This window comes from Lemur catta, chromosome 21 (assembly GCF_020740605.2).
Source record: "Lemur catta isolate mLemCat1 chromosome 21, mLemCat1.pri, whole genome shotgun sequence".
NCBI lineage: Eukaryota > Metazoa > Chordata > Mammalia > Primates > Lemuridae > Lemur > Lemur catta.
The window spans coordinates 18,140,694-18,164,002 of NC_059148.1; the positions used below are offsets into that span (position 1 = coordinate 18,140,694).

Consider the following 23,309-nt stretch of genomic DNA (forward strand, 5'->3'; position numbering starts at 1 on the left):
TAACAAATGCAACCCAAAAAGCCAGAATAATAATGAATCTCACGTATGACCCCCAAACTGTAACTGATTCAACATTTTTAGCCTCCTTCACCAAGAAGCCTCTAGACAGTGTCCCAGTTCTCTGAGCTGAGGGCCACCCATCTTCCCCAGGCCGTCCTCTGGTGTGCATGATTTTTAGTAAATTCACGTCCCAAGGAAAGTCAATACGTGCACAAAGAATATTGACCAGCAGAATAATCCAGAGACCTGACCCCAAGCATTTGGCGAGCTGATTGTACTAGATTACAAGTGCATCTTGCTTTGCAAACACTCAAACTCCAAGAACTCCATTCAAAGGAAGTACTTTGAAAAGGGTTATATTATTTTAGCAATGGGATTCTCCCAAAGAGTAGATACCTCCTTGGGTGTAAGTTCCCAGTCCTGATTGTACAGTATTAATACAATCACTGGGGGAGCCCTCCGTCCAAAATTAATTTTGAAAAACTTCAAACCTGCAGAAGAATTGAAGATCAACACGTTGAAAATTCCAATATTCTCATCTGGATCCACTCATCGTTAAACTCTTCCCACATTTGATTTTTCTCCAATAAGCATACACGCGTGCACACAAACTTTTTTGAAAGACACCATGATTCTTTACACTATTTTAGCATGTATCTCCTTGAGAAAAAAAGATATTCTCCTACTTATAATAACTATAGAACCAGTAAAACTCCAAAGAAATTGAACATTAAACCAATAATATAATCTAACATACAGTTGACGTTTAAGTTTCCCACTGGGGAAGCTTTCAAAAAGCACTAATGCCTGGACCCCAGCTCCAGAAACTCTGATTCAATTGTCTGGGCATCTGTATCTTTTAAGAGTCCCCCAGCCCCACCTTCTAGGTAATTCTCATGTGCAGCCAGGATTAAAAGCTACTGCATGAGATTTTTTTAAGTGATTCTTCACAAAAATACCAGTATTTATGAATACATCTTGGTTAGGGTATTAACTATCCTATAAATCCATGGCTCAAATTCAGCCCACTGACTGTTTTTTTATAAATAAAGTTTTATTGGAACCCAGCCATGCTCATTCATTTACATATTGTCTATAGCTGCTTTCAGGCTATAAGAGCAAAGCTCTTGCAAGAGGGGCTAGACAGCCACAAGCCTAAAATATTTACTACCTGGGGCCCTTTGCAGAAAAAAATTCGCCAACCCCTTTTTGCTATAAGCCAAGGCCAAGTCTCCCCTACTCTCCCGATCCTACATTTTCCAAGCCAGCCATCAGGGACATATTAAGCAGAAAAATCTTTAGTTGTAAAAGACTGCTCATTATTATCCAGTAGAAGGAGAAATAAGAGCAAAGAAACTCTGTACTTCTTCAAAAAGGCAAAATGAAAGACCTACCACAAGACTTGGAATCCAAAGTCCCCTAATAGCTGATGACTCTGAAGCCAGACTGTGGGTTCAAGTCCCAGCTCTGCATTTATGAGCTGGGTGCCCTTGGGCAAGTGGCCTCACCTCTCTGTGCCCTGCCCGAGGGAGGTGAGAGCATTACCCACCTTCCAGGGCTGCTATGAGAACTAAATGAGCTAATATTTATTTGTAAAGTACTTTTAAGAGTGGCTGGCACAAAGTGGGTGCTTCGTAAGAGTTAGGCATGGTCTTCCCAGGAGCCAGCAAATCCCCCCCACTGCCTGATTCTGTAAACAAAGTTTTACTGGAGGACAGCCATGCCAATTCAATTACGCCGTACAATGGCAGTGTCGAGCGGTCAGGACAGAGACCGTACCCACCTGGCCCTTTTACGAAAAAGTCTGCGGAGTCCTGCCCCAACCCCCGCTTGGGTAAGGGGAACCCTTCCTGCTTACGATCAACATGATCACTAGCTGGTTCTTCTTGGCCACCTGCGCGTGGGAGAAGATGCAGTCCAGCACCTGGGACATGTCTGGCTTGAACTTCTCCCTGAGGTTGATCACACACTTGTCGTAGTGGGCTACGCGGGAGACAAAAGACCACACAGGGGTAAGGATCGGGCTTCTTCCCGATCCCCCTGCCTGGTGGCTTGTCACCGGTGCCACCACCAGTGGCAGAGGCGGCATCGCTTGCCTTGTTGGAAATGGTGCTCGACGTGCAAGTATCTTCGCAGCAGATCCAACACCACTGTTTTCACGTAGCCGCGGGTCCCGCTGCGGTATCTGCGTAGGAAGGAAAGGCTGACCTTAATGCTCACGTTCCCCTCCTCCCGCGCCTGACTATCTTCAGCCAGCACTTTTATGATTATATTAAATAAAAAAGAGAAAACAGTAATAAAGTATCTGGGGAGGCCGAGGCAGGAGGATCGCTTGAGCCCAGGAATTTGAGGCCAGCCTGGGCAACATAGTGAGACCCCATCACTATAGAAAATTTTTTAAAAAATTAAAACAAATAAATTAAAACTAATAATAATAATACTTTTTTTTAAAGCATCTAGAGGCTGTGCCCTCTAATCCTTAGTCCTGCGAGGGACTTTTGCTCTAACTCTGCAGGCCAAAGACAGTAGGGACTTGCCCCACGTCCCACATCCCACTGGAGGCCAAGCTGGAGTAGAACCCCAGCCTGAGCCTTGGGAAGGCCCCTGCCCTGCTACAGGGAGAAGGGAAAAAATTTAAGAGTTGAGATGCTGGACAAGGGCAGCCAATTTCAGCAGGCTTTAAACCATTCAAAGCAAAAATTTCAATGAACCACCCAACCTGTAAAGATAGTTTTAAAAACACAAACTGAAAAGACATTTACCAAAAGATCCCCACGTCAATTTCACTTCCCGTTTGAAACAAAATTTTAACCCGATGTTACCCCAAAACATTTCCTCTTCTGAAATATTTCTGAACACAGGGAATCGCGTTTCTTAGGAGAGGCAATACTGAGTTGTAGGGAAGTTGAAACCAACTTAACCTCAGCATCCCCAAATGCCAAGAAAAGACAGAAAGAACCTAACACACTCACTGATCCAAATGTGATTTTAAAAAACACACACACACACACACTCACAACACAGGACAGAGTTTGGATATTATGCACAGCACAGAAAATCTGCTAGGAAATTCGATTAATTTATTATTTGTTCATTTCTCCTAAGTGTTTCTCTGAAGCTTAAAAGATGGGTTTAAAGTTGGCAGTCGGTGTGTTTTAGGGGAAGACTCCCCTCCTTCCACTTTGTGATAAACCCACACTAAAATCTCCCTCCTGGGCTGCAATCCTATATTGTCAGTATGAGTCCCCACTAGCTGGGAACTTCCTTGGAAAGAGCAGCGGTCCTCCACAATGTCACGTTCTTTGTACCTGTGATAGTTTCTGGTACATGGAAGACAAGTGCTGAATTGATTGGTTCAAATCTGAGAATGCTTCGATTCTGTCTTCATAAGCAAAGCTTTCTTGCTAGGTAGGTTTTTCACGAAAAATGGCAAAAATTCTTTTTATCATCAGAATAGTCCTGCAGTAGATAGACTACCCTGCTCAGCAACTACTCGAGATAAAATACAAATCATTCATCAACTTTCCTTTGCAATAGTCCCAGAAATCACCATAACAATTCATACAGTCTTTCATCACACAAAAAACCATTTCACCCCGTTGTCTCATGATCCAAGCTACCACCTAGCAAGTATTTGCTATAGGTCAGTACTTTGTAAAAACGAATCCATTTATAATTCCACATAACTTATCTTGTAAATTATTTTGATTCCTGTTTTACCAAGTGGCACACTCATAGAAGTAAAGTGCCTTGCCCAGGTTTCTGCTGTTAGGAATGGCACTGCCAGGACTGTAATGCACTTTGTCTCTCAGTTTGAGCCTGCCCTTAAGAGAGCCCCAGAGCATGTCCCTGTGCAATACATGTGACAACTCAGTGTGACGCGAGCACCCCACGAAGGGCCCAGGACTCACCTCTGGACCAACTGCACGATGCTCTGAGTGTTCATGAAGAAGACCTCTCGGTCAGCCTTGCGCTGCAGGGTGGCCGCGTGACAGTCCAGGATGGTGGCTATCTGCGTGGGAAAACAGGACAGGTCCGACCGTGGACAACCACGTGATCGAGAGAACCCATCATGGGCTCCCAGGGAGGTCCCATCCAAGCCTCGTTCAAAGACCAAAAATTCGAGCCCCAAAGCCCTCCGGCCACCCCAAAACAGCCTCCTCAATGTATGTGCTTGAGGAATTCGGGGCTGAGAAGGACAAGAACAACATAAAGAAGTGCACACATTCACATCACACCCCTCCACAGGTGTGGATGGCACCAAGAAAGAGAAAAAGGAACGTACAACCCTAGCGAAAATGAGGGTGCTTGTTTTGGGGCAAGATCCTGTCTTTATAATTAGATTTCATGTGACTGGTATATTGCTTTTGGCATCAAAAATATTTTGAAAGCAAAAAAAGTCCTGCATCAGTGACAAATTCCTGAAAGTTCCAAACATGTACCTTCTCCATGAGGGTCCTCTAGAGTTTTGGTTTTTGTCATTTTTTAGTTGAGTTATAACTTGCATACCATAATATTCCACTCCCCCTCGCTCAGTGGTTTGTAGTATATTCACAAAGGTGGGCAACTGGCACCACTATCTAATTTTAAAGCATTTTCATCACCCTAAAAAGAAATCTGGTCCCTATTAGTGGTCACTCCCCATTGCCCCTCCCCGCTCCAGCCCCTGGCAACCACAAATTGATTCTTTTTTCCTCCATGAATTTGCCTGTTCTGGACATTTCATATAAATGGAATCACATGATGGGTGATTAGAGTCCAGCTTCTCTCCATTAGCATAATAGGTTTGTCCACGTGGTAGCATGAATCAGTAGCACAAATTCATTTCGTTTTATGGCTGAACAATATTCCAACCTCTAGCGCTGCTGGCCTCTGGGGAAGACGTGAACTTCCCAAATCACTGACGTGTGGCGGGGGATTGATGACAGAGGGCAGGAAGGAAAACCAGCAGAGGAGTTTCTTCTAGCTGCAAACTACCTTTAACATGTTCCATGACAGCAACAACAAAATGAACAACACGAGGCCAATGTGCAATTAGCGGAGAGATTTTATACCACCCTGGAATGGTTTCCATTCTTAGAAAGTATTATGTATGTATCTAGAGCCCCCAGACTATCACCTTACAAAACCCAGAGAGAGGCCGGGCGCGGTGGCTCACGCCTGTAATCCTAGCACCCTGGGAGGCCGAGGCGGGTGCATCGCTCGAGGTCAGGAGTTTGAGACCAGCCTGAGCAAGAGCGAGACTGCGTCTCTACTAAAAATAGAAAGAAATTATCTGGACAACTAAAAATATATATAGAAAAAATTAGCCGGGCATGGTGGCGCATGCCTGTAGTCCCAGCTACTCAGGAGGCTGAGGCAGGAGGATCGCTTCCGCCCAGGAGTTTGAGGTTGCTGTGAGCTAGGCTGACGCCACGGCACTCACTCTAGCCCGGGCAACAAAGCAAGACTGTTTCAAAAAAAAAAAAAAAAAAAAAAAAACCAGAGAGAATCAAAGCTGTAAACCAGTACAAAAAACTTGCAATTTCTCCTAATGACATCAGCCAGTTCCTCCTTTGGAAAATGCTCACTCTCTTTGCACCAACTGCTTCTTCCTATTCTGAATCTGAGTTTTATGGACTGAGGCCTCGTGACTGCTGACGTTCTGCCAAACAACTGTGGCTTTAGGGAAAAAGACGGGATTCTGCACACAGGGCTGGGAGGAAACCCCAGGCTCCCAGCATGGGGGGCGCAAGCAGGTCTCGGGAAGCTCACCTTGATCTGAGGCCAGACATCGAGACTGACCGGGAGCCGGCCCGGCGCGAGCATCCCGGCGGGTGGGGGGCACGTACCTGCTGGCTGGGGAACTGGCACAGCACCGAGGTGATGTTGCTGGCGTACTGCGCCATCACGCGGTGGACCGCCTTCTCCACGGGGGTGGGGATGCGGCCCGACACGCTGGTCATGATGTCCTGCAGCTCCAGCAGGGGCAGTGACGGGTGCCGGAGGGTTGTCATGAGCTTCTGCACCCACTCCTTCAGCTGCAGTGGGGACCACAGTGTCGGCCCTCCGCCCTGCGGGGCCGCATGGGCACTGCCACCCACCCGGGCCCCCCTGCACTCGAGTGGCAGGAGGTCTAGACCCAGCAGCCTCTGGAGCAGCCCAGAGTGGAACGGCCCCCTGACCACACGGGCCGTACCCGGTTCCCCCATGTCAGGAGGCCCCCACTCTCTCTCTCTGCATCCAGACAGCCAGCATGGGGTGGGGATAGGACATAACGTCGTGTGATAAGCTAACGTTTGTTGTGCTTAGTGCCAGACAGCGTCCTACGACCTTTCTCTACATGTTCTCATTTGACCCTTAGAAATAACCCTATGACATAGGTCTGTTTCATGATTATTCCCGTTTTACAGCCGAGACAGCAGAACACAGAGAGGTGAATTAAGTTCCCCAAGGTCATTGAGCTGGTAAGAAGCAAAACCAGGATGCAAACCCAGGCCACTGAGCTCCTGAGACTTTTTTTTTTTTCTAAAGAGACAGGGTCTTGCTCTGTCGCCAGGGCTGGAATGCAGTGGTGTGATCACAGCTTACTGCAACCTCAAACTCCTGGGCTCAAGCGATCCTCCTGCCTCAGCCTCCCAAGCAGCTGGGACTACAAGTACATGCCACCATAGCCAGCTAAATTTTAAAAATATTTTTGTAAAGACAAGTCTTGCTATATTGCTTAGGCTGGTCTTGAACTCCCAGACTCAAGCAATCCTCCTGACTTGGCTTCCGAAAGTACTGGGATTACAGGCGTGAACCACCCCACCCAGCCACATATCAGTTCACTTTGAAACCTCACAACCACACTATGGGCTTGGTCCCATTATCATCCCCATCCAAAGACTATCAACATCGGCCACTGTGCCTGGCCTCCCAGAGCTCTTGACAGCCATCCTACACTGCTTCCGGGGTACCTCGGCAGCCAGTGTTGATGGTCTTCAAATGATAATGGGGCCAAGCTCATAGTGTGGTTGTGAGATTTAAAAGTGAACCGATGCATGGCCGGGTGCAGTGGCTCATGCCTGTAATCTCAGCACTCTGGGAGGCCAATGCAGGAGGATCGCTTGAGCCAGGGAGTTTGAGACCAGCCTGGGCAACATAGTGAGATCCTGTCTCTACAAAAAAAAAAATGTTTTTTTAATTATCCAGGTGTGGTGGAGCACACCTGTAGTTCCAGCTACTCAGGAAGTTGAGGCAGGAGGATCACTTGAGGCCCAGGAGTTTGAGGCTGCAGTGAGCTACGATGATGCCACTGCGCTCTAGCTGGGTGACAGAGTGAGATCCTGTCTCAAAAAAAAGAGAAAAAAGAAACCGAGGAATTCCCTGAGAACAGGTCCTTATAAAAACAACAGAGGCCTGGCCATCTTCTCATTCCTCACTTCAATAAAGACCTCTGATCCCACGCAGCAAACGCTCCTGGCTCTTTGCACATGTCTACACACATCTGCTCTGCACTGGCGACTGACCTTTATGCTAAAAATAGGCTCCGGCAGACAGTAGCCACTCATGACGTTGGTCAGGTTTTCCAGGACGTTGTGGAAAACCTGGTGCAGTTTCTCTCCGAGGATGGGCAGCGTCTGCTGGGGCGGAAGCTCTCCCGTGAACGGCTCGGCCTGGCAAGACACAACCAGCACGAGAGGTCAAGGACACTGTGGGCTCCCGAGTGGGACGAGACAGCCCAGGGGGGAGGAGGGGGAGGCAGATCTACCAGCTTCCACCACCAGGCTAGGATGAAGCCTGGGAAAAAACAGAAGAAAATATCATATTGCAAAGTTAAAATTGCTCACTGAACACCCCAACACCAGTTTTCCAAATAAACCCCCTTTGCAAATGTACCAGTACCTTTTTTCATAGCCCAAACAATTTTGAAGGGTTTTTTTTTGACTGTTGTTTTGCTTTATAATCAAGATTATCTCCCTATTGTCTCTATGTATTTTTTTTTTTTTTTTTTGAGACAGAGTCTGGCTCTGTTCCCCGGGCTAGAGTGCCATGATGTCAGCCTAGCTCACAGCAACCTCACACTCCTGGGCTCAAGCGATCCTCCTGCCTCAGCCTCCCAAGTAGCTGGGACTACAGGCATGCGCCACCATGCCCGGCTAATTTTTTTCTATATATATTTTTAGTTGTCCAAATAATTTCTTTCTATTTTTAGTAGAGACGGGGTCTCGCTCTTGCTCAGCTGGTCTTGAACTCCTGACCTTGAGCGATCCTCCCACCTCGGCCTCCCAGAGGGCTAGGATTACAGGCGTGAGCAACCACCCCCAACCTATGTATTTTCATTCTCTACTGAATTGAATCCTAAAGATAAACGCCTAGCAGGATGAAAATTTACAAAAATCTCGTACATATGTACCTGATTTTTGTAAATCATACACATTTAACCTTACATACATTCTGCAAATATCTACTGTGCACGAGGCGTGAAGACCCGTGGTTGGGATGCCTTGTTCTCCTGGCCTGGACACCCCGTCTCCCACCCCTGCAGGCTCCTCTTGCCCTTGAAGAGCTGACTTGAGGGTTTTCTCCTCTGGAATCTGATTCTGGATTCTCTATTTGATTCCCCACAGCCAAAGACCAAGAGCAATCGTCTCATTGCATCTACCAAGTTAAATTATTTTATCTCCGTCTGTCGCCCAAGCATTTATATGAATCTGCAGGGACTGGGTGGCCAGGCCCTGTCTCATCCACCTAGCACTGGAAATGTTTGCTGAAAGGAATATCGAGGCAGGCACGCAGACCCGCCCACTGGTCCACAAAGGCTCAGTCTATTTCTGGCTTTGGGAAACCCCTCCAGAGAATAACAAAAAAAAAAAAAAAAAAATGCAAAGAAAACAAATAAATGAAAGTAATAGAAAACTCTAAAGAGAAGAGACAATGCGATTTCCTTGAATGCTTTTTCCTGGGCAGATGCACCAATTATTTTAGAGAACAGGACAACACATACAGGAACGGCTCCTTAGGAAGGAGTAAACATTCATTGGTTCATCAACAAGACCTGTTTTTTCTGAGCACTCACTATACACCAAGCATGTGCCGAGCACCAAGATCACAACAGTGAACAACAAAAGGTAGTCCTTGACCTCGGAGACCCATCGCCTAATGGCAAAGCTTGATGAACACTGAAAAATTAACGAGAATCTATGTTGGAGGTCTCCAGTCACACGACACTCTGGTGTACCCCTTAATGGATCTGAGAACAGGGAGCTGCCCCCATGGCACCTGCACTTCTGCATGTTCATCCAGCAAATACTTACGGAGCCTCTATTACGTGCCAGACCCTGCTTTTGGCACTGGGGATCCGGCCATGAGCAAGAAGGACAAAAAGTCCCGGCCAGGCATGGTGGCATGGGCCTGTAGTCCCAGCATTTGGGAGGCCAAGGCAGGAGGATCGCTTGAGCCCAGGAGTTTGAGGTTGCACTGAGCTAGGCTGATGCCACTGCGCTCTAGCCCAGGTGACAGAGCGAGACTCTGTCTCAAAAAAAACGACTAAGGAAATCTGAGTAAAACATGGACTTTAGTTAATCATGTATCAATACTGGTTCTTTCATTGTAACAGACCACACTACTGCAATAATAATAGTTAATAACAGTAATTCATAGTTAATTTAATAACAGTTAAATCAATAATTAATTTAATAATAGTTCATAACAGAGGAAACTGGGTACAGGGCATATGGGAACTCTCTATATTATTCATGTAATTTTTCTGTAAATCTAAAACTGTGCTAAAAAAAAAACTAAGGAAAAAAGGTGGTCAAGGAAAGTCCCCCTCGGGAGATGACACTGGAATAAAGACTCACAGGAGGGGAGAGTGAGCCCCACCTACGAGGGCCTGGGGGTGGGTCCTTCCTGGCAGAGGGGACAGCCCCCGGGTGGGAGGGGTCTGGTGTGTCTGATTAAGCTAGGGGAGGAGGAATCTCAGAGGAGGCCAGAGAAGAAAGCAGGGGGCAGCTCAGCTGGGGGCTCCGCAGGTCATGGGAAGAACTTAGGTTTTCCTCCAAGCAGGCCTGAGAGCGCGGAGAGGGGCTTGAGCAAGGCAAGGAGGGGCTGCCTGGGGTTTCTGCGAGTCACACTGGCTGCGGGGATGAGAGTCACCAGCAGGTGACAACAAGCAAGGTGGGAGAAGAGCTGTGATGGGCCCCACATGAAGGCCTCAGAAGTAAAAGTTCTTCTCTGACCTTCTCCCGTCCTCCTGCCTCCCAGCCCCCTCCTCCCCGGGGCTAGCCACGGAAACCAGAGTCCCTTTTGCCTAAAGCCAGCCGTCAAGCCTAAAATGATTCTGCTTACAAACTGGCCGTCAAGAAATCACCTGACCTACATTGTTTGACTATCGGGTCCTAAGACCCTCGATTCCAGAGAGGGCCCTGCCCACACCCGGAAGGAGAGCAGATGCTCGGAGAGGCCAAGAAGGATCTAGACAGATGGGCCTTGCTGGGTTTCCCCACCCAGTCTGTTAGCATGAGATCACACTCTTTCTGTCTAATCATATTTGCACACGGCTGTCCATGTGTTTAGGTCGAAACTAAACATACAAATGGACAATTTCTCCTATACCTTTGAGTTTTCATTCTAAAGGCTCCCGGGTATACACATTAAAATTAATTGATATGTCTTTTTCTCCAATTTATCAATCTGCCACATGTCAGTGATTTTTCAGCCTTGGCTCCTACAGCCTTGGCCCCTCCACCTGTCTAAGCAGGTGGATGCCGTGAGCACACCTGCGCCAGCCACAGCACCTGGGCTGTGGTGTCACATACCGGGTGCACTTTAGAAGGGTCATCGAGCTCCAGCCTGGCCACCACGCAGCCCGCTTCCAGCACAACCCCCGGCCGCTTGATGTACTTCACCCGGCCACTTTCCTGCACATTCAGGGTCATGATCATCTTCATCACCTGTTTTGCAGAAAGAATAAATAAGACAGAGCCCACCAGGACTGGCCTGCGTGTGTGACAACTCACAGCCAGCCAGAACTAGTGACGCTGGAGCAGAGACTGAGACATTTAAACAGAGTGACTCCCCGGGCAGTGTTCCAGCAGGAATAGAGAAAACTAGCATTTACTAGAAGTCTGCTGTGTACCAGGCATCGTACTGTTCGTGAATTATCTCAGTCTGCAAAGCCAGCCAGGGGAGTAGGTGTTTATTGCACCCATTTTACAGAAATGGAAACTGATGTTTATTTCCAAAGGCAGGCCTATCCCTTAGAAATGCAATTAAACCTTATTACATAGGGTGACTAATATACAATGTTCCTAAAATGTGCTCTCCAAATCAAGCATTTTGTGAAGGGCTCTTTTCTTTAAAGACACCAAGAAAACCCCTCCGGGGGACGTTTTATGCAGTGGAGAACATGCTCACAGCACACTCACTGGGCCCTTGCATTTGCCTCTCTGAGTGTCTGGATACATGCATGGCATGAATTTTGTCACCGTGGTGCCAGCTGCAGACCGTCAGGACTGTGCTGCCTCTTGCCTGGCAGATCACAGCTTGGCCAGGCCAGGCCTGGCTGGAACCCCGGGACCCCCTCTCATTCCCTCTGTGATCACCAGAAAGTGCCTTCCCCTCCTTGAGCCTCAGTTTCCCGAATTGCAAAATGGGGAATAATGACAGTTTCACCTCTTAGGGCTTCTATAAGATTAAACGAGATGAAGAACCTGGCACGTAGCAGGAGGTTGAGACACACGGGCTACTATCATTCATTGCCATTATTGTTATTGTTTTCCTTGGCAGCACAGAACGGGGTGTGGGTTTGAATCCTGCCTTTGTACGACCTCGAGTGAGTTTCTTAGCCTGCCTGGGCCTGGTTTTTTTCATAAAAACGGGGATCACAGCCTGCCACGTGGTAAGGGCTTTGCAAGGGTTGGCTAAACACCTTTTAATCGACGCCATCACTATCATTAATCGGTTCTTGCTCATTCCTGGGGAGGTGTGCGTTTTTTGAGGTTTTCTCTTTGAATACGGGAGGGGATTTGGGCTGAGCTGGCTTTCTTAGGAATTTGCAGACAGTGGCCAAGGTGAGAGGTGAGGCCTTTTCGCTAGAACACAGACAATGCCAGGAGAGCAGGGGTTCAGGGGAGGCCGGCGACAGACCCCACTCCCTGGGGCTGACTCCGTGGTCACCTCCATCTCTGCGTAGTTGCTCCCGGCTTCGACGTGGCCCCCGTCCTCCACCGTGTACTGCGTCAGCTTCCCAGCCGAGGGGGCTCTCAGGACCGTGGGATCGTTCTCCTTCTCAAACACACACGTCTTGTTGCCGATGGTAATTCGGTAGCTGGGAGAGAGGAGGTGCGGGGTAGGGGTCGCTGAGGACCATCAACCCTGCAAGCTCGAGCAAGGCCTCTGACAGTATTTCCCCTTCCCTAAAGGCAGCCAGGACTGTCACCCTCTGTGCTGTTTTAGGGACTCTACATTCCCAGACGGTGGCGTCTGACAGGTATCCCAGATCCTGGGAGTGAGCTGGGTGAGCGAAGGGGCATGGTATGACCCTGTTCTGGCTAAAAGCTAATTCCTTTTACTGATACATTTGCGACCAGCCCTGGACCTGAGACAGCAATCAATAAATAGGATTCAATAAACATTTGCTGACTCCAAGTCTTCACCTTGCAACTGAACGGGGGAGAGCGGAGCCTATAATAATCTTGAATATTCTTGGCAGATAGAACTCAGGTTAAAAGAGAGATAATAAAACATTGCTCTGGCATGAAGCTAGTCTGCCTTCTTGCAAAACACTAAATGGAGCTTTTTCAGGCACGGGGCCTCTGGCATCCTCTCGCTTTTTACTCTCCCTGGCCGGGGTCTGTGCACGTTTCATTCCATGTGACCTCAGTGTGCTCAGAACACTGGAGAAGGAGCATCTTTGGGGCTCATCTCACGCACCCACGTGCTAAAAGCACCCAGAGCATCCTGGGTGTTCACTGTCAGGTGCACGGTAGCCTTTCCTGCCTCTGTCTGCTTGTTTAGGGTGTCACCTTCCCCAGTGGCTTGAAGCTCCACGAATTGTGACCACAGTGGTATCTCAACACCTAGCTCAGCACCTGGTACCAGCAGCTCCAAAAACAACCGCTGCACTAACTGGCTGGACCCATCCACACGGATGCGTGGAGAGTGCATAGCTCAGACGCAGGGGGCAGCAGGTACCAAGGGACACAGCTCCCAGGCCGAGGAACTCCCGCTCAGCTCTGAATCCTCCCAGGCTGCTACAAAAGGGCCTCCCGGGAGCCTTCCCTACATGCCCGCCAGTTGCATGGAACTCTAACCAAGAAATTAACCTCTCCACGTACTCCCGGAATTTACCAGGGTACCTCGTCTAAGACCCTCGGACCTGCACACAGGCCGGCTCTGTGTGTCCGACTCCCACGAGAGAGAGAGAGAGAGCGGTGTGCGCCCAGCCTGTGGCAGGACCCGGCGCACCCACGCACCTGTCGACCTCCTCTTTCATGTAGGTGGTGTAGCTGTTCCCGTTGTAGGACAGCAGCAGCCCGCCATCGTTCAGCCGGTGGGCGTCGATCTCGATGTGGCAGCCGTTCATGATGAGCACAAACATGGTCAGAGACTGCCGGGCCACCTGCAGGGACAGGCCTTATGTCACCGCCTGGGTTCAGGACGGGCTCCCAGAGCACTGTTTGGTCCCTCTGATATCTCTCGGCCTCAGCCCTCACTGCCCCCAGGGCAGCAGGTGAGGGGGCCAGAGAAGGCGGGGAGTCTAGCCACACCCACCCCCTGGGTGGGCTGATGGCCGCTGTCACAGACTGAGTCCCTGTCCGGCCATCTCCTGGCAACTGCCTGCCCTCTGGGCCCGGGGCTTCCTTCTGATTCCTGCCTCCCGGCATCACCACGCTCTGCGGCAGGGAGCTGGGCTCTCACTCCGGGTGAGGCAGCCCTGCAGACTCCACCTAGCAGCCTGGTGCAATGGACTGAATGTTTATGTCTGTTCCCAACCCCAAATGACACGTGGAAATCCTAACCCCAAAGGTGATAGCAGTAGGAGGTGAGGCCTTTTCGAGGTGATTAGGTCATAAGCGGGGAGCCCTTCCAAAATACAAGGACACAGTGAAAAGACAAACTTCTACGGGACAGAAAACAGGCCCTCTTCAGACACCAAATCCACCAGTGTCTTGAACTTGAACTTCCCAGCCTCTAGAATTATGAGAAATACATTCTGTTGTTTATAAGCTGCCCAGTCTATGGTATTTTGTCATGGCAGCCCAAACGGGCTAAGACACCTGAACCTGGGCCAGGGCTCTGCTCCTCAGACCCAGCTGTGCCCAGGCGCATGTGACAGATTTGGGACACACGACAGATTTGGGACACACGACAGCGGCATGTGGCTGGGCCCTCGCCCAGGCTCTACATTTGGATCCAGCCAAAGTGCCGGCCTCATCTGGCTCTCAGCACATTGTGTGTGGCCCTCCACCTATAATACCTATTTTGTGACAAAAGCTAGCAAGAAACACAGAAATATTTACTGTAACATTATCTGTGATAACAATAAAAATTAGAATGAAACTAGCGATGCAACAACTTTCAACAGAATACTCCAGACCTGTGCCGTCCAAGACAGTCATGCCTGCCTAACTGCATGTGGCTACTTGAATTATAATTAACCCACATTAAATAAAACATAAAACCCACTTCCTCAGTCACACTTGCCACAATTCAAGTGCTCAGTAGGCACAGGCAGGCACCATACTGAGAGGGGACAGGGGACATTTCTACCACTGCCGAAAGCTCTGGCAGACAGTGCTGTGGACACTAACCTCACACTAAAGAAAACTTGCTAATGATACAAGAAACTTTATGCTGTGATAATCCCAAGGCCATAAAACTATATTTGTACCAGCCTGGGCAACATAGTGAGATCCCATCTCTTAAAAAAAAAAAAAGAGGATATTATACTGGATTAGGGCACTAAATCCAACGTGGCTGGTATCTTCCTTCCTAGGAGGAAGACAGTGTGAAGACAGACAGACACACACAGACACATGGTGTGAAACCCAAAGTGTTTAGGGTTCAGGGTCACCAACTCCATGGGGATTCCCGAGGAACACGAATGCTCAGACCCAAGCATGAGAAAATCCAGCCCAGGGACAGTTCCCTCAAGCCTCCAGCGTGCGGGAGACGTCCGAGCAGGCTCACCTTGAGGATGTACTTGACGCCTCCATAAATCAACTCCACATCCACGATGTTCAGCAGCGAATCTGCCGGGAGGACCTGGCCCCTGAGGAAGAAGACAGAGCCGCGGTCAGCCCGGGGAGGGTCCGAGAACGCTGCAGCCATCCCCTGGATGTAAAAAAATCACCCAGCGCTCCGCCTTTCCTGCGCACCCACAACCCAGACGGCACTAAAAGAACTAAGTCTCATCAAAGGGTGTGCGTGGGGCACGGCTCGCCCCAAGGAGCCCGACGACCCGCAGGATTTAAGGAATCATTAAGGAGCCCAGGCTGGTGACCGCCCTGCCACCCAGACAAAGCACGTCCTGCCTTCTACGCCAGTGACACGTAGCACTCGAGGGACAGAGAGCCCCCGCGGGCCCTACCTCTCCAGGGAGTGTAAGAAATCCGTCATGCACGTTCGGAATATCCCGTCGGCCACGTTCAAGGCCCCACACACGACCCCGAGCATGACATCCGGCTTCTCGGCCTAGGGAAGACTCTGTGCTTCAGTATCCGTGGGGACCTGGGGGTCTCGGCCACCCGAGGGGAGACACGGGCGGCTCCCTCTACCTGCACTTTTTCGGCGATGAGGTGGTCCAACCACCCGGTGTCAATGTCGTTGTTCTGGAAGCTCTCGGTCTCCAGGAGGTTAATGAGATATTCCACCGTGGTCCTGAAGTCGCCCCGGATAGACAGTTCCTTCAAAGCCACCACCATGTTCCTTGAGGGGAAAGGCACACGGATTGTTGTCCAAATTAGCACATGATCGACAGGGTTCCTATGATCGCTCTCAGGATGTGGTTCTCTAAAAACCAGGAAATCTCGGGAGGTATGAGAGGGCCCCGCGTCAGACAGCCAGGGTGTCAATCTCCTCGCCACCACTTACTGGCTGGGTCATCCTGGACAAGTGACTTAATTGCTCTGGGCCTCAGTTTCCTCATCTGGAAAATGGAGCAATAACCCTGACTTCATGAGGCTGTTTGAGGATTAAAATGAGATAATCCTTATACAGCACATAGTCATCGATCAATAAATGTTAACTGCTATGAACGTGATGTGTTGCCATTATAATAATTATTAACCATAATAGTTCATTTTAATAGAGAAAAGAACCAGTCACTCTGCCTCTGTCTCTCCCTCGACCTATTGAAATCTGCTGTCCCCAGAGCTGGTGCCGCCTCTCACGGTCCCCACAGCTGCTCTGCCCGGTGTGCACAGGGTGCAGCTGCAGATGGGAGACACTGCCACCCGCCTCGGGGGCCTGGCGGGCACCACGGCTTCCTCCCCTAGACACAGCCTCCGACCTCAAAGAGCACCGGTGCAAAGGGCTAAACCTCCTCTCCCTGCGGACTCCCAGTGAGAGTGTCCGGGGAGGAACAAACTAAAGACAGGCGAGGCGTCTGCACGCTCCCCGTCCTGGGAGAGAGACACATTTCACGTCTGTTGCTGGTGCCTGCATGCTGCCAGCGAGCACGGGCAAGGGGCATCATGACCCCATTCTGAGGGTGAGAAAACGGGGACCCAGAGAGGTCACACGAAGGTGTCGACAGGCTACAGAAAGTCAGCTGTGGAGCTGGAAGCTGGAGCAGAGCTGAGCCAACAGACTCCAGGGGACCGACTCATTCCCATTTGCCCAGGACATTCCCAGCTCTAGCACTGCGAAGTCCCGGGAACACCAGGACAGTTGATCCCTGTCGGACTCTGAGTGACAGCAATAAGAAAAGCTGGTTAGCCGGGCATGGTGGCGCATGCCTGTAGTCCCAGCTACTCGGGAGGCTGGGGCAGGAGGATTGCTCGAGCCCAAGAGTTTGAGGTTGCTGTGAGCTAGGCTGATGCCACGGCACTCACTCTAGCCCAGGCAACAACAGAGTGAGACTCTGTCTCAAAAAAAAAAAAAAAAAGAAAAGCTGGAATTTCTTGCCCTGAATTCTGTTGACGCTGTTGCATCACAGCATGGGACGAACCACAGGTCATTTCATTCCGAGTGGGCTGGGCCAGCTCACCTGTCTCCTCCTTCTCCTGTTAAACCTCATGTGCTGCAACCTCCCATAAGCTTCAAGGATCTCAACTTCTCACTGAGCACGATTAAAATGACTTACCCTACGCTGGCAAAGAAAGCCTGGTCATCAAAACCGCCAAATTTAATTTACTTCTTGGCTAAGTACCCTGGGTCAGATTTTAATGCTTTCTAAATGATACGTCCACAAGGCCTTCGGGATTTTTCACTCTGAAGGGCAGTGATCCACCCACACGAGGATGCAGAATTACAAAGTGAAGTTGTGTTCTACCCTTCTGCACACGCATCGCAGCAGGAGAACGTCAGACGCGGTGTGTCACAATTGGGGAGGGTCTTTGTCAATGCGGGTTTCTCACTTCTGCAGAACTCTGCAGCCAAGCGTGGACTTGGCTGAACTGGGGACAAGGGGCTGCTGTCACAGGCTTCAGGGTGGTGAGTGGTTCACAGCAGGACATACCCCCTAAGAAATCTAGTCTCAGGCATGAAATACAACCAACTAGGGAGCTATCTGTGAGGTTTAAATTTAAAGGAGTTTCCTTCTCTTTTTTTTCTTTTTTTTGGTCAACTATGGTATTCAGAACCTTTTAAACGTTTGGTACCACCTTCAACAATCTTTGGATCTCCTTCAAGTTAGAACTCTTATAAAGCTCAAGACCTAAAGACCTTGGTGAGTTCATTTTACTTTGTGGATCTCCAATAAAGGAAAAGGGCAGACTTTGACCTTGAACTTCAAGCACACAGTATTTAAAATAGGATCTGCACTGTCTTGGTCTCCTAAAATGCCAGTGCATCTGAAACCACAGGGGAAATTTTAGTTTCTTAAAGGAAGGAAGGAAGGGAAGAGAGGAGGGAAGGAAGGAAGGAAGGAAAGAAGGAATGACGGAGGGAGGGAGGGAGATACTGACGAAATGGCCTCTTCCCGGTTCTCTCCCCAGGAGAAGCAGTGCCCAAACTGGGAATCGGCGAACTCGTGCAAGCCTCCGGCGGCAGCCACGCTGAAATAACCCCACACGTTCTTGCTGCTGCGGAAATTTAGCTCCTGGACCGTCCCAGAGCTCGGCTTAAACCCCTGGAGCCCAGACAGAAAAAGCGAAACGGAAGAAATCATTACTCCAGATGTATTTTCACCAGAATTCAGGCCTGCGAAAACCCAAGAATGCCAACCACAACCAAGAGCTCAGTGTGATCAATAAAACATTGATCTCTCCTGTTATAGGTGTGGATGGAGCTAGTTATGGGTGTACCCATGTGAATACCTCAAGGCTTGTAATTTTTATTTTTAAAAACCTGTAGAAAAGAACAACTGAGCTCGGACAGGGGAGGGGGTGCAGGTATAACATGGGTGCACGCCGATGACTTGGAGCTGGATGAAGGGACATTCTGATTTTATACACTTGATGTTTTTGAAAATAATAAGTTTAAATAACAGTGAAGAGTGGCTAGATTTCCCACTCTGGGGGACAATTCCCAGAGGACGTAGGGTTCCCCCAGGTGGGACCCTGCGGCTGCTGACACACACCTGAACCCCTCTGGGGGGATGGCCCGTCCCTCCTGAGCACTATTTTGTTAAGAGTGAGTGGACGTGGACCCTCTCGCTGGGATTAGTTTTCTTGAATTAAGTGCTGGCGCACATTAGCTTTGGGAGAGGTGTGTGAAGCAAGAGGTGAAGTGGTCCAGGTGCCTGGGATGTTTCCAAACCTGGTTCTCCACCCTCCCAGACACCCGGGAACAAGCCAGTATCCCTCCAGAAAATTCCCATTTTGCTTGACCAGACTCAGTGCTTTATTCGCAGCCAAGAACCCCAAACGGATGGAATAGCTACCACAGATTAAAATTATTTAATTAATAGGGGAGGGGTAACCTCTCTTGCCCCAAGTTTCTCGAATACAATAATTAAACAATTAAGCTGCAGTAAATTAACGAGTCTTGTGACTCTCAAGGGTCAGTACGTGTATAAACTGCAGTAGAGGCCAGGTAGGTGGTTCGTGTTTTAAGACTCCAGTAAGACCAAGTCACAAAGGGACTCCTTACAATAGGCCGGGCCAGACTTTGTTTCTATTGTGGCAAAAAGCACATGGGGACTGGGCGCGGTGGCTCACGCCTGTAATCCTAGCACTTTGGGAGGCCGAGGCAGGAGGATCGCTTGAGGTCAGGAGTTCGAGACCAGCCTAAGCAAAAGTGAGACCCCTGTCTGTACAAAGTAATAGAAAAATTAGCCAGGCATGGTGGCATGTGGTCATAGGCCCAGTTGCTCAGGAGGCTGCAGCAGGAGGATCACTTGAGCCCAGGAGTTTGAGGTTGCAGGGAGCTATGATGATGACACTGCACTGTAGCCAGGGTGACAGAATGAGACTCTGTCTCAAAAAAAAAAAAAGCACATGGGGCCAGAAGCCCAAGGACTACACCTGACTGCCTGTCCCCAAGACGGAGCATGGACTTTCGAGGCCACAAACTGGGCTCAGTAACAGCCCCAGCAGGTCCCAGGTGGGAGGCGGGAAGCAAGTGACCCCAACCTCTCTGGCTGTAATGTGGGGTAACAATGTCCCACGTCAGCGATGTCGTGTAAATGAGCACTGAGATGCAGAAATGGTCTCAGTAATCCAATAATGCAATAAATCCCCAAATCCCATAAACCATGACATGTCCCATCCTGCACCTCAGTGTCCCATTTGTAAACTGAGAGGCCACCTGGACAGCCGGTGTCTCCTCTAAGGCTAACGTCCAGGGTCTGCCCCACGCTGGGAGATTTGAGTTGGCGGAAACACAGGGGGCCCCCACGACTTGCCTCATCCGGGTTTTCGCTGGTGATTCTGGCTGCAATGACGTGGCCTCGGGCAAGGGGGGGACTTGAAGGGGCTTCGAAAGAAATGGGCATCACCGCCCAGGGCGACTCTCCATACAGAAGCCGGATGTCCTTCAGCCGGTGCAGGGGCACTCCCATGGCGATCTAAAAGCAAGAAATCCACCCCACAGACTGTCAGCGGGAGACACACAGTGGGACACACGACCCAGGATGGGGTTCGGTCAATGATTTCGGATATACTGAGCACCAGGTATACAACACGGGCTCTACCACGGCAGGAGAGGCAAAGAAAAAAAAGCAACAGGGTGGAAACCTGCCACCGCAGAGCAAAAAGTGTGGCTGGGGGCTGGGCGTGGTGGCTCACACCTGTAATCCCAGCACTTTGGGAGGCTGAGGTGGGAGGATCACTTGAGGCCAGGAGTTCAAGACCAGCCTGGACAACATAGCAAGACCCCATCTCCACAAAACATTTTTAAAAATTAGCCAGGCACCGAGGCGTATGCCGGTAGTCCCAGCTGTTTGGGAGGCTGAGGTGAGAGGATCACCTGAGCCCAGGAGTTTGAGGCTGCAGTGAGCTGTGATCATGCCAGTGCACTCCAGCCTGGACAACACAGCAAGACCCTGTCTCTTAAAAAAAAAAAAGCGTGGTTGCAAAAAGCAGCAACATTCATGAAACGACGTCACACAACAAGAAAACATCAGAGTCAAGTAACAGTTCTAGACCTTCAGCACCATGGGAGGTGAGAAGGAACAGCATCGGCTGCAGGGTTAAAGGTTTGTAAAGGACACATGCAGGGGAAGCTAGACATGAAGACTGGGTAAAAAACAGACAATTATGGACACCAGCTTAATCCAATCACCAAATTTAACATCCAGTGCCTCCCGATGGGACATACTAAGGACATCACATCACCTGTGCAATATTCTGCCAAAGTGTTTAGTGTGAATCTAATCAGGAAAAAAAAAAATCAGACATCCAAAGTGAGGGACATTCTGCCTGAACTCTTCAAAAATGCCAGTGTCAAGAATGAGCTAAGTAGGACTGGGGACCTGTCCCAGATTAAAGAGACACGACAATGACATGGAATGTGTCATTCTGGGTTGGAGCCTGCCTAGATTTAAGAAAACAAACAAACAAAAAACAGCCATAAAGGGACACTACTGGCACAACTGGGAAAATGTTTAATGTGGATGGTATATATTAGATACACATGTGGTGTCAATGCTAGATGTCCAGAGTGTCGTAATTATGTTGGGGTGTTGTACTGGAATGCCCTTGTTCTTAGGAGGCCCCTATACTGCAGTGTCCTATCAGAGGCCACATGTCACGAGGGTTCAGTCAAACCATCTTGCAAATTTTTTTTGAGCCAAAAAATAAAAATTATATAACTGGAGAGAGAGAGAGAGAAAACAAATGTAACAATTGGTGGATCTCCATGCAGGGTATATGGGTGTTAATTGTATTATTCTTGCAACTTTTCTGAAATTTTTCAAACTAAAACAAATTTTTTTTTAATTTTTAAAAAGAAAACTTCTGAAGGAAGGAAAAGAGGGAGGGATGATGGGAAAGAGGGAGAAATAAAGAAAGAAAGAAAGAAAGAAAGGAAATATTAATAAAAAAATTTCAGAGTTCTCATTAACCGAAGAGTTCATAACTCTGGGTCACGTATTCTTCCCAGGGGTGATATTGTCCCCAAGGGGCCAAATATTTGTTTTAGGAATGAAAAAAAAATCTTACCCTTTTTCTGTATAAAGCACAGATATAGCTACACTATCAAAACAGATATATGGTATATCCGTGATATTAAAACTTCACAGGGGAGGGATTAGGATAAAAAATGTCTGAAAACATTCCTAGGTAGGGCAGCAATAATGAAAAAAAGCTTAAGAAACACTTCTCAAGGTCTATGAAGGTATCAGGGGTCCATGAAGGTCTGAAATTGTATAAAATATATTTGCCCAGGAGAAGGCCCATAGCTTGTACCAGTTTCTAAAATGGCTCTATGGCCAAAGGTGACAAACCACTTCGTGGAAGGTTCTCGGTTTTCATGGTGCCCAACGCTACTCACACATCACAACGGTCATTGCCCAGGAACAGCCAGCCAAGGGGTGGGCAGGAAGGTGCCCTCCGCAAACCCAGGGAGCAGGACAGTCCCCCAACCCCCGCCCGGGCTTGGAGCCCGTTATCTTACCTGCAGCTGTGCGGCCGGCAGGTTGACGTCAGCGATCATTTCCGTGCAGGGATGCTCCACCTGCAGGCGAGGATTCAGCTCCAGGAAGTGGAAGCTGCCGTCCTGGCTGTAGAGGTATTCGACCGTCCCTGCGCTCACGTAGCCCACGGTCTTGGCCAGGCGCACGGCACACTGCAAAGACACAGGGGCCACGGGGTTTCCAGCGGTCTCCTCGGGTCATTGTAAGTGGTGACTATTCATTAACCCACCAAATGCAGACGGAGCACCTGTGTTGCGTGAAATATTTGGGGAACCTCATAGATCAGCTAATCAAATAAACCTGTATGATGCCAAAATCATCCCCAGGACGGGCCCTCCTCCTCTTCCTGGGCACCCACGCCACCTGCTAGCCACGCTGACCATGCGGACGACGGAAAGCGTTGCTGACTCCGAGCTGAGATGGCTCTCCCTGCAGCTGTCCCCCAAGCGCCACAAAGCACACCTGCTCCATGAACTCGAACACGGCCAGCGGGGCGATGGTGGCCGGCGCCTCCTCAATGATCTTCTGATGCCGCCGCTGGATGGAGCAGTCTCGCCCGAACAGAGACACGGCGTTCCCGTACTGGTCGGCGAGGATCTGGACCTCCAGGTGGCGGGCGTGCTGGGCCAGCTTCATGAGGAAGACCGGCGAGCCCGGGATCTCACTCTGCACCTGCAGGGGGAGGAGAGCGGCTCGGTCTTCAGAGGGAAGCCAGCTCTGGAAGCTTCTGGAAGTTACCAGAAGAGTGCAAAAAACAATAGCAGTGATGCGGTTAGGAGACTCCTCTAGGATTCTACTGGTTTTTTACTTCTGCTGTTTCAAAGACATTATATCCTCGGATTTTTATAAGTCAAACATTGTGAAAACTATGAAATTTCTCTCCAATCCCATCTCCTAAAGACAATGCACTATTGAAAGTCTGGCCTACAAACAGGTTTTCTTCTACACATATAGCGACACATACAGAGAAAGTTTCTTTGAACAAATATGGGGCCAAAACACACTACTCGGCAGTTTTCTTTTTCTCCTACCTCTTGCTCTTTCTCAGCTAGCCCTGCACAGGGGAACCTAAGGACAAACTTATTCCACCGTTCCAAGGGCTGAA

General features: G+C 49.3%; 1 protein-coding gene across 4 annotated transcripts in view; it reads right to left on the minus strand.

The window, feature by feature from the left end:
* ACACB (acetyl-CoA carboxylase beta) overlaps positions 1 to 23,309 on the minus strand; it is a 98,951-nt gene that overhangs the window by 37,869 nt on the left and 37,773 nt on the right. For all 4 annotated transcript variants that reach the window (XM_045534606.1, XM_045534605.1, XM_045534608.1 and 1 more), the window contains 15 exons: positions 22,667 to 22,876; positions 22,186 to 22,356; positions 19,976 to 20,137; positions 18,096 to 18,259; positions 15,744 to 15,894; positions 15,557 to 15,660; positions 15,157 to 15,238; positions 13,440 to 13,585; positions 12,142 to 12,292; positions 10,782 to 10,916; positions 7,491 to 7,637; positions 5,832 to 6,020; positions 3,912 to 4,012; positions 2,097 to 2,185; positions 1,859 to 1,983 (listed from right to left, as the gene is read on the minus strand). In XM_045534606.1, the coding sequence (XP_045390562.1) occupies positions 1,859 to 1,983; positions 2,097 to 2,185; positions 3,912 to 4,012; positions 5,832 to 6,020; positions 7,491 to 7,637; positions 10,782 to 10,916; positions 12,142 to 12,292; positions 13,440 to 13,585; positions 15,157 to 15,238; positions 15,557 to 15,660; positions 15,744 to 15,894; positions 18,096 to 18,259; positions 19,976 to 20,137; positions 22,186 to 22,356; positions 22,667 to 22,876 (2,127 nt within the window). The remainder of the gene's footprint in view (positions 1 to 1,858; positions 1,984 to 2,096; positions 2,186 to 3,911; positions 4,013 to 5,831; positions 6,021 to 7,490; positions 7,638 to 10,781; positions 10,917 to 12,141; positions 12,293 to 13,439; positions 13,586 to 15,156; positions 15,239 to 15,556; positions 15,661 to 15,743; positions 15,895 to 18,095; positions 18,260 to 19,975; positions 20,138 to 22,185; positions 22,357 to 22,666; positions 22,877 to 23,309) is intronic.